Source organism: Entelurus aequoreus, linkage group LG15 (assembly GCF_033978785.1).
Source record: "Entelurus aequoreus isolate RoL-2023_Sb linkage group LG15, RoL_Eaeq_v1.1, whole genome shotgun sequence".
Taxonomy (NCBI): Eukaryota; Metazoa; Chordata; class Actinopteri; order Syngnathiformes; family Syngnathidae; genus Entelurus; species Entelurus aequoreus.
The window spans coordinates 58,212,028-58,224,859 of NC_084745.1; the positions used below are offsets into that span (position 1 = coordinate 58,212,028).

The window sequence follows — 12,832 nt, forward strand, 5'->3', positions numbered from 1 at the left end:
GTGCATGTCATAGGAGTTGGGAGGGGCCTATCCCCAGGTGCCTGTCATGGGAGGTGGGAAGGGCCTATCCCCAGGTGCCTGTCATGGGAGGTGGGAGGGGCCTATCCCCAGGTGCCTGTCATGGGAGGTGGGAGGGGCCTATCCCCAGGTGCATGTGATGGGAGGAGAGAACCCACACAGTCACAGGAAGAACATGCAAACTTGACACAGAAAGACCCGAGCCTGGGAATTGAACCCAGGACTGCCAACCACTAAAAATACTATTTAAAAAGTTAGTAAGTGGAATAAAAGAGCAAACAGGTGAAATGTACACAGAAAAAGTTGCAATCTTGACTCTAAGAACACAAAGCTGCCATTTTCATTAAAACAGTCACTGCTCAATAATAGTAATGAATCATGAATGACCATCAATTGATGAACGTGGACCCCGACTTAAACAAGTTGAAGAACGTATTGGGGTGTTACCATTTAGTGGTCAATTGTACGGAATATGTACTGTACTGTGCAATCTACTAATAAATATGTACTGTACTGTGCAATCTACTAATAAATATGTACTGTACTGTGTAATCTACTAATAAATATGTACTGTACTATCTACTAATAAATATGTACTGTACTGTGTAATCTACTAATAAATATGTACTGTACTATCTACTAATAAATATGTACTGTACTGTGCAATCTACTAATAAATATGTACTGTACTGTGTAATCTACTAATAAATATGTACTGTACTGTGTACTGTGTAATCTACTATAAAATTTATGTACTGTCTGACTAATTATATAAGTTCTGTACTGTGTACTCAACTACTTAAATAAGTACTGTACTGGCATCTACTAATAAATTGTACTGTACTGTGTAATCTACTAAATAAATATGTACTGTACTGTGTAATTACAGACTAATTAAGTAATGTACTATCTACTAATAATATGTACTGTACTGTGTAACTAATAAATATGTACTGTACTGTGCAATCTACTAATAAATATGTACTGTACTATCTACTAATAAATATGTACTGTACTGTGTAATCTACTAATAAATATGTACTGTACTATCTACTAATAAATATGTACTGTACTGTGCAATCTACTAATAAATATGTACTGTACTGTGTAATCTACTAATAAATATGTACTGTACTGTGCAATCTACTAATAAATATGTACTGTACTGTGTAATCTACTAATAAATATGTACTGTACTGTGCAATCTACTAATAAATATGTACTGTACTGTGCAATCTACTAATAAATATGTACTGTACTGTGTAATCTACTAATAAATATGTACTGTACTGTGCAATCTACTAATAAATATGTACTGTACTGTGTAATCTACTAATAAATATGTACTGTACTGTGTAATCTACTGATAAATATGTACTGTACTATCTACTAATAAATATGTACTGTACTGTGTGTGATTGTCATATAAAATACTGCATATTGTGTGTGATTGTCATATAAAATACTGCATATTGTGTGATTGTCATATAAAATACTGCATATTGTGTGTGATTGTCATATAAAATACTGCATATTGTGTGTGATTGTCATATAAAATACTGCATATTGTGTGTGATTGTCATATAAAATACTGCATATTGTGTGATTGTCATATAAAATACTGCATATTGTGTGTGATTGTCATATAAAATACTGCATATTGTGTGATTGTCATATAAAATACTGCATATTGTGTGTGATTGTCATATAAAATACTGCATATTGTGTGTGATTGTCATATAAAATACTGCATATTGTGTGTGATTGTCATATAAAATACTGCATATTGTGTGATTGTCATATAAAATACTGCATATTGTGTGATTGTCATATAAAATACTGCATATTGTGTGTGATTGTCATATAAAATACTGCATATTGTGTGATTGTCATATAAAATACTGCATATTGTGTGTGATTGTCATATAAAATACTGCATATTGTGTGTGATTGTCATATTAAATACTGCATATTGTGTGTGATTGTCATATAAAATACTGCACAGGGTGTGATTGTCATATAAAATACTGCATATTGTGTGTGATTGTCATTTAAAATACTGCATATTGTGTGATTGTCATATAAAATACTGCATATTGTGTGATTGTCATATAAAATACTGCATATTGTGTGTGATTGTCATATAAAATACTGCATATTGTGTGTGATTGTCATATTAAATACTGCATATTGTGTGATTGTCATATAAAATACTGCATATTGTGTGTGATTGTCATATTAAATACTGCATATTGTGTGTGATTGTCATATAAAATACTGCACAGGGTGTGTGATTGTCATATAAAATACTGCATATTGTGTGTGATTGTCATATAAAATACTGCATATTGTGTGATTGTCATATAAAATACTGCATATTGTGTGTGATTGTCATATAAAATACTGCATATTGTGTGTGATTGTCATATAAAATACTGCATATTGTGTGATTGTCATAAAATACTGCATATTGTGTGTGATTGTCATATAAAATACTGCATAGTGTGTGTGATTGTCATATAAAATACTGCATATTGTGTGTGATTGTCATAAAATACTGCAGATTGTGTGTGATTGTCATATAAAATACCGCATATTGTGTGTGATTGTCATATAAAATACTGCATATTGTGTGTGATTGTCATATAAAATACTGCATATTGTGTGTGATTGTCATAAAATACTGCATATTGTGTGTGATTGTCATATAAAATACTGCACATTGTGTGTGATTGTCATATAAAATACTGCAGATTGTGTGTGATTGTCATATAAAATACCGCATATTGTGTGTGATTGTCATAAAATACTGCAGATTGTGTGTGATTGTCATATAAAATACTGCACAGTGTGTGATTGTCACATAAAATACTGCACAGTGTGATTGTCACATAAAATACTGCAGATTGTGTGTGATTGTCATATAAAATACTGCACAGTGTGTGTGATTGTCATATAAAATACTGCACAGTGTGTGATTGTCACATAAAATGGTGTTTCTTTGACAAAACAGACATTAAAGTAACAAAAATAACTTACCATAGACGGATGGATCTGAAGTTGATCTAGAGATCTAAGTGTTGAAAACATAAGACTTATTTTGAACACTTCTGATCTCTGCAAATGTTAGTGGGATATTTAAAAAAACTCTTTGCTCAAAAATAATAATGAATCCAAATCAATGTTATGAATTATTGACCTAATCAAGACTGCACACATTCCACTTTCAAATATTTGGTGGGGAAAATATTGCATATTTTGAGTTTCTTCCATAAAAATCCAAATGAAAAATGAAAAGTGTTATCAACAGATAAATGTAAAGTTGATTATTGATATGAGTTGTAAAGTTGTAAAGTTGATTATTGATATGAGTTGTAAAGTTGTAAAGTTGATTATTGATATGAGTTGTAAAGTTGTAAAGTTGATTATTGATATGAGTTGAGCCCTGAAGGTTCCAAAGCAGAAATGAAGTTTACTGCAAATAGTACTTCCTTTATTTCCAGGTTAAAAAGTCTTACAATATAGAGCTCCAGAAAAGATAAAATTCTTCAGGCATGCTGATACTACTTGCATGTGGAGTCAGAGCTTCCTCTGGGGCCAACAAGGTGGACATGGACCCTCGGTGGAGTCAGAGCTTCCTCTGGGGCCAACAAGGTGGACATGGGCCCTCGGTGGAGTCAGAGCTTCCTCTGGGGCCAACAAGGTGGACATGGGCCCTCGGGGAAGGCAGAGCTTCCTCTGGGGCCAACAAGGTGGACATGGGCCCTCGGGGAAGGCAGCAAAGGTGGAGTGCTGAAGGCCCTTCAACACAAGCCAAGACGTAGTTGTTGCAAACCCAGGAGAACCTCTGAAACATCAAGCTGTGCAATGTCAAATAGACCTTTAAAAGAAAACATGTTGAACTGACACAACCTGGCAGGCTCTTTGTCAATTGGCTGGGAAGCAATCAAATATGCACAAAAACAACCAATCCCCAAAACTAATTTAGATTCCCCCCGAATGAGTTCTGCTTTTAGCCTCCTTTGTGTTTGTCACAGTTCACTCCGTCTTCTGCAGCTCTTGGCTGGCCGCACTCTTCAGACTCTTCTGCAGGACGTGGGCGTCTGCCGGCTCTATCCTCTTGTAGTAGTTCTTCTTGGTCTCCATGATCTCAAAGCCAAACTTCTGGTAAAAGTCCATGGCCGACTCGTTGCTGATCTGCACGTGACTGAGGATGACAGTCAGCACATCTTCAATTCTACATCAAATATTACAATATCACGAATAACCTTCAAAATAACAGTAGATTTACCTGCTGCTTGAACATCAAATATTACAATATCACAAATAACCTTCAAAATAACAGTAGATTTACCTGCTGCTTCAACATCAAATATTACAATATCACAAATAACCATCAAAATAACAGTAGATTTACCTGCTGCTTGAACATCAAATATTACAATATCACAAATAACCTTCAAAATAACAGTAGATTTACCTGCTGCTTCAACATCAAATATTACAATATCACAAATAACCTTCAAAATAACAGTAGATTTACCTGCTGCTTCAACATCAAATAGTACAATATCACAAATAACCTTCAAAATAACAGTAGATTTACCTGCTGCTTCAACATCAAATATTACAATATCACAAATAACCTTCAAAATAACAGTAGATTTACCTGCTGCTTCAACATCAAATAGTACAATATCACAAATAACCTTCAAAATAACAGTAGATTTACCTGCTGCTTCAACATCAAATATTACAATATCACAAATAACCTTCAAAATAACAGTACTTACCTGCTGCTTCAACATCAAATATTACAATATCACAAATAACCTTCAAAATAACAGTAGACTTACCTGCTGCTTCAACATCAAATATTACAATATCACAAATAACCTTCAAAATAACAGTAGATTTACCTGCTGCTTCAACATCAAATATTACAATATCACAAATAACCTTTAAAATAACAGTAAATTTACCTGCTGCTTCAACATCAAATATTACAATATCACAAATAACCTTCAAAATAACAGTAGATTTACCTGCTGCTTCAACATCAAATATTACAATATCACAAATAACCTTCAAAATAACAGTAGATTTACCTGCTGCTTCAACATCAAATATTACAATATCACAAATAACCTTCAAAATAACAGTAGATTTACCTGCTGCTTCAACATCAAATAGTACAATATCACAAATAACCTTCAAAATAACAGTAGATTTACCTGCTGCTTCAACATCAAATATTACAATATCACAAATAACCTTCAAAATAACAGTAGATTTACCTGCTGCTTCAACATCAAATAGTACAATATCACAAATAACCTTCAAAATAACAGTAGATTTACCTGCTGCTTCAACATCAAATATTACAATATCACAAATAACCTTCAAAATAACAGTAGATTTACCTGCTGCTTCAACATCAAATATTACAATATCACAAATAACCATCAAAATAACAGTAGATTTACCTGCTGCTTCAACATCAAATATTACAATATCACAAATAACCTTCAAAATAACAGTAGATTTACCTGCTGCTTCAACATCAAATATTACAATATCACAAATAACCTTCAAAATAACAGTAGATTTACCTGCTGCTTGAACATCAAATATTACAATATCACAAATAACCTTCAAAATAACAGTAGATTTACCTGCTGCTTCAACATCAAATATTACAATATCACAAATAACCTTCAAAATAACAGTAGATTTACCTGCTGCTTCAACATCAAATATTACAAAATCACAAATAACCTTCAAAATAACAGTAGATTTACCTGCTGCTTCAACATCAAATATTACAAAATCACAAATAACCTTCAAAATAACAGTAGATTTACCTGCTGCTTCAACATCAAATATTACAATATCACAAATAACCTTCAAAATAACAGTAGATTTACCTGCTGCTTCAACATCAAATATTACAATATCACAAATAACCATCAAAATAACAGTAGATTTACCTGCTGCTTCAACATCAAATATTACAATATCACAAATAACCTTCAAAATAACAGTAGATTTACCTGCTGCTTCAACATCAAATATTACAATATCACAAATAACCTTCAAAATAACAGTAGATTTACCTGCTGCTTCAACATCAAATATTACAATATCACAAATAACCTTCAAAATAACAGTAGATTTACCTGCTGCTTGAACATCAAATATTACAATATCACAAATAACCTTCAAAATAACAGTAGATTTACCTGCTGCTTCAACATCAAATATTACAGTATCACAAATAACCTTCAAAATAACAGTAGATTTACCTGCTGCTTCAACATAAAATATTACAATATCACAAATAACCTTCAAAATAACAGTAGATTTACCTGCTGCTTCAACGTCAAATATTACAATATCACAAATAACCTTCAAAATAACAGTAGATTTACCTGCTGCTTCAACATCAAATATTACAATATCACAAATAACCTTCAAAATAACAGTAGATTTACCTGCTGCTTCAACATCAAATATTACAATATCACAAATAACCTTCAAAATAACAGTAGATTTACCTGCTGCTTCAACATCAAATATTACAATATCACAAATAACCTTCAAAATAACAGTAGATTTACCTGCTGCTTCAACATCAAATAGTACAATATCACAAATAACCTTCAAAATAACAGTAGATTTACCTGCTGCTTGAACATCAAATATTACAATATCACAAATAACCTTCAAAATAACAGTAGATTTACCTGCTGCTTCAACATCAAATATTACAATATCACAAATAACCTTCAAAATAACAGTAGATTTACCTGCTGCTTCAACATCAAATATTACAAAATCACAAATAACCTTCAAAATAACAGTAGATTTACCTGCTGCTTCAACATCAAATATTACAAAATCACAAATAACCTTCAAAATAACAGTAGATTTACCTGCTGCTTCAACATCAAATATTACAATATCACAAATAACCTTCAAAATAACAGTAGATTTACCTGCTGCTTCAACATCAAATATTACAATATCACAAATAACCATCAAAATAACAGTAGATTTACATGCTGCTTCAACATCAAATATTACAATATCACAAATAACCTTCAAAATAACAGTAGATTTACCTGCTGCTTCAACATCAAATATTACAATATCACAAATAACCTTCAAAATAACAGTAGATTTACCTGCTGCTTCAACATCAAATATTACAATATCACAAATAACCTTCAAAATAACAGTAGATTTACCTGCTGCTTGAACATCAAATATTACAATATCACAAATAACCTTCAAAATAACAGTAGATTTACCTGCTGCTTCAACATCAAATATTACAATATCACAAATAACCTTCAAAATAACAGTAGATTTACCTGCTGCTTCAACATCAAATATTACAATATCACAAATAACCTTCAAAATAACAGTAGATTTACCTGCTGCTTCAACGTCAAATATTACAATATCACAAATAACCTTCAAAATAACAGTAGATTTACCTGCTGCTTCAACATCAAATATTACAATATCACAAATAACCTTCAAAATAACAGTAGATTTACCTGCTGCTTCAACATCAAATATTACAATATCACAAATAACCTTCAAAATAACAGTAGATTTACCTGCTGCTTCAACATCAAATATTACAATATCACAAATAACCTTCAAAATAACAGTAGATTTACCTGCTGCTTCAACATCAAATAGTACAATATCACAAATAACCTTCAAAATAACAGTAGATTTACCTGCTGCTTGAACATCAAATATTACAATATCACAAATAACCTTCAAAATAACAGTAGATTTACCTGCTGCTTCAACATCAAATATTACAATATCACAAATAACCTTCAAAATAACAGTAGATTTACCTGCTGCTTCAACATCAAATATTACAATATCAGAAATAACCTTCAAAATAACAGTAGATTTACCTGCTGCTTGAACATCAAATATTACAATATCACAAATAACCTTCAAAATAACAGTAGATTTACCTGCTGCTTCAACATCAAATAGTACAATATCACAAATAACCTTCAAAATAACAGTAGATTTACCTGCTGCTTGAACATCAAATATTACAATATCACAAATAACCTTCAAAATAACAGTAGATTTACCTGCTGCTTCAACATCAAATATTACAATATCACAAATAACCTTCAAAATAACAGTAGATTTACCTGCTGCTTCAACATCAAATATTACATCACAAATAACCTTCAAAATAACAGTAGATTTACCTGCTGCTTCAACATCAAATATTACAATATCACAAATAACCTTCAAAATAACAGTAGATTTACCTGCTGCTTCAACATCAAATATTACATCATCACAAATAACCTTCAAAATAACAGTAGATTTACCTGCTGCTTCAACATCAAATATTACAATATCACAAATAACCTTCAAAATAACAGTAGATTTACCTGCTGCTTCAACATCAAATATTACAATATCACAAATAACCTTCAAAATAACAGTAGATTTACCTGCTGCTTCAACATCAAATATTACAAAATCACAAATAACCTTCAAAATAACAGTAGATTTACCTGCTGCTTCAACATCAAATATTACAAAATCACAAATAACCTTCAAAATAACAGTAGATTTACCTGCTGCTTCAACATCAAATATTACAATATCACAAATAACCATCAAAATAACAGTAGATTTACCTGCTGCTTCAACATCAAATATTACAATATCACAAATAACCTTCAAAATAACAGTAGATTTACCTGCTGCTTCAACATCAAATATTACAATATCACAAATAACCTTCAAAATAACAGTAGATTTACCTGCTGCTTCCACATCAAATATTACAATATCACAAATAACCTTCAAAATAACAGTAGATTTACCTGCTGCTTGAACATCAAATATTACAATATCACAAATAACCTTCAAAATAACAGTAGATTTACCTGCTGCTTCAACATCAAATATTACAATATCACAAATAACCTTCAAAATAACAGTAGATTTACCTGCTGCTTCAACATCAAATATTACAATATCACAAATAACCTTCAAAATAACAGTAGATTTACCTGCTGCTTCAACGTCAAATATTACAATATCACAAATAACCTTCAAAATAACAGTAGATTTACCTGCTGCTTCAACATCAAATATTACAATATCACAAATAACCTTCAAAATAACAGTAGATTTACCTGCTGCTTCAACATCAAATATTACAATATCACAAATAACCTTCAAAATAACAGTAGATTTACCTGCTGCTTCAACATCAAATATTACAATATCACAAATAACCTTCAAAATAACAGTAGATTTACCTGCTGCTTCAACATCAAATATTACAATATCACAAATAACCTTCAAAATAACAGTAGATTTACCTGCTGCTTCAACATCAAATATTACAATATCACAAATAACCATCAAAATAACAGTAGATTTACCTGCTGCTTCAACATCAAATATTACAATATCACAAATAACCTTCAAAATAACAGTAGATTTACCTGCTGCTTCAACATCAAATATTACAATATCACAAATAACCTTCAAAATAACAGTAGATTTACCTGCTGCTTCAACATCAAATATTACAATAACACAAATAACCATCAAAATAACAGTAGATTTACCTGCTGCTTCAACATCAAATATTACAATATCACAAATAACCTTCAAAATAACAGTAGATTTACCTGCTGCTTCAACATCAAATATTACAATATCACAAATAACCTTCAAAATAACAGTAGATTTACCTGCTGCTTGAACATCAAATATTACAATATCACAAATAACCTTCAAAATAACAGTAGATTTACCTGCTGCTTCAACATCAAATATTACAATATCACAAATAACCTTCAAAATAACAGTAGATTTACCTGCTGCTTCAACATCAAATATTACAAAATCACAAATAACCTTCAAAATAACAGTAGATTTACCTGCTGCTTCAACATCAAATATTACAAAATCACAAATAACCTTCAAAATAACAGTAGATTTACCTGCTGCTTCAACATCAAATATTACAATATCACAAATAACCTTCAAAATAACAGTAGATTTACCTGCTGCTTCAACATCAAATATTACAATATCACAAATAACCATCAAAATAACAGTAGATTTACCTGCTGCTTCAACATCAAATATTACAATATCACAAATAACCTTCAAAATAACAGTAGATTTACCTGCTGCTTCAACATCAAATATTACAATATCACAAATAACCTTCAAAATAACAGTAGATTTACCTGCTGCTTCAACATCAAATATTACAATATCACAAATAACCTTCAAAATAACAGTAGATTTACCTGCTGCTTGAACATCAAATATTACAATATCACAAATAACCTTCAAAATAACAGTAGATTTACCTGCTGCTTCAACATCAAATATTACAATATCACAAATAACCTTCAAAATAACAGTAGATTTACCTGCTGCTTCAACATCAAATATTACAATATCACAAATAACCTTCAAAATAACAGTAGATTTACCTGCTGCTTCAACGTCAAATATTACAATATCACAAATAACCTTCAAAATAACAGTAGATTTACCTGCTGCTTCAACATCAAATATTACAATATCACAAATAACCTTCAAAATAACAGTAGATTTACCTGCTGCTTCAACATCAAATATTACAATATCACAAATAACCTTCAAAATAACAGTAGATTTACCTGCTGCTTCAACATCAAATATTACAATATCACAAATAACCTTCAAAATAACAGTAGATTTACCTGCTGCTTCAACATCAAATAGTACAATATCACAAATAACCTTCAAAATAACAGTAGATTTACCTGCTGCTTGAACATCAAATATTACAATATCACAAATAACCTTCAAAATAACAGTAGATTTACCTGCTGCTTCAACATCAAATATTACAATATCACAAATAACCTTCAAAATAACAGTAGATTTACCTGCTGCTTCAACATCAAATATTACAATATCAGAAATAACCTTCAAAATAACAGTAGATTTACCTGCTGCTTGAACATCAAATATTACAATATCACAAATAACCTTCAAAATAACAGTAGATTTACCTGCTGCTTCAACATCAAATAGTACAATATCACAAATAACCTTCAAAATAACAGTAGATTTACCTGCTGCTTGAACATCAAATATTACAATATCACAAATAACCTTCAAAATAACAGTAGATTTACCTGCTGCTTCAACATCAAATATTACAATATCACAAATAACCTTCAAAATAACAGTAGATTTACCTGCTGCTTCAACATCAAATATTACATCACAAATAACCTTCAAAATAACAGTAGATTTACCTGCTGCTTCAACATCAAATATTACAATATCACAAATAACCTTCAAAATAACAGTAGATTTACCTGCTGCTTCAACATCAAATATTACAATATCACAAATAACCTTCAAAATAACAGTAGATTTACCTGCTGCTTCAACATCAAATATTACAATATCACAAATAACCTTCAAAATAACAGTAGATTTACCTGCTGCTTCAACATCAAATATTACAATATCACAAATAACCTTCAAAATAACAGTAGATTTACCTGCTGCTTCAACATCAAATATTACAATATCACAAATAACCTTCAAAATAACAGTAGATTTACCTGCTGCTTCAACATCAAATATTACAATATCACAAATAACCATCAAAATAACAGTAGATTTACCTGCTGCTTCAACATCAAATATTACAATATCACAAATAACCTTCAAAATAACAGTAGATTTACCTGCTGCTTCAACATCAAATATTACAATATCACAAATAACCTTCAAAATAACAGTAGATTTACCTGCTGCTTCAACATCAAATATTACAATATCACAAATAACCTTCAAAATAACAGTAGATTTACCTGCTGCTTCAACATCAAATATTACAATATCACTGATCTGAAAGGATAGAAATGTAGTTTGTCTCTTTTATCCGAATATCAACCGATTAATCGAAGTAACAATCGACAGATTAATCGATTATCAAATTTGTTGTTGGTTGCAGCCCTATTAGATTTACCTGCTATTTTTACTGTTGTTTTTTGACATAGAAATACAAATACAAAATTAATTGATATTAACATTAGTTCAGGTTGAATGAGCAGTGGTTATAAACATCTACGCTAGCAGAGCACTAACACAAACAACAACAAGAGTAAGACAGAAGAAAAGTAACTTCCTGAGACAGAAAGTGTGTAATAAGGAAGTTGGAAACTTTAGTGAAGTGTTGGACTTTTCCCAATAAGACTAATTTACAAGGTTCAGGAAGTGGGTCCGTCAGCCTAACCTGCCCCACTGTCACTTCCATTGTGTCCTTTGTGGCTTAAAGTTGTGTTGTGGCTTTATATTATTGTGCTGTAGCAGAAAGTTGTTGTTTTGTAATTTATATTGTCATGTTTGTATTTGTTGTGACCTTTCTCAGCTGCTGTAGCTACCTGCCATTCCTCTTAAAGATGACGTCACAGACAGACTTGAGTAACGTTTAACGTCCTTGTCATTAAAAGTCTTCCTAGAAAGTCTGCTGGTCCGTCTAGTATGGATGATGGTTTTAAAAAGATATGTTATATGTTTGGGAAGGAAGATGATTGATGGTTACACCCAGAGTCATTGCGTACTCCCAGGTGTAAGAGCGCTTCTTTAAGATGAAGGTTGAGGATACTTACAGGTAAATGTTGTCAAAAGTGCCATCCTTCTCGCAGATGTTGAGCACATGATTCAGCATCTTTGTACCTGCCAGGACCACGGAGGTTACAAAGAAACCACCGCCCAA

General features: G+C 31.3%; 1 protein-coding gene across 2 annotated transcripts in view; it reads right to left on the reverse strand.

Annotated features, from left to right (window-relative positions):
* Positions 1-3,495: 3,495 nt before the first annotated feature.
* Positions 3,496-12,832, reverse strand: part of naa50 (N-alpha-acetyltransferase 50, NatE catalytic subunit) — a 20,851-nt gene continuing 11,514 nt past the window's right edge. For both annotated transcript variants that reach the window (XM_062021870.1, XM_062021869.1), the window contains exons 4-5: positions 12,726-12,792; positions 3,496-4,225 (exon numbers count right to left, since the gene is read on the reverse strand). In XM_062021870.1, coding sequence (XP_061877854.1) covers positions 4,057-4,225; positions 12,726-12,792 — 236 coding nt within the window. In that variant the 3' untranslated portion in view covers positions 3,496-4,056. The remainder of the gene's footprint in view (positions 4,226-12,725; positions 12,793-12,832) is intronic.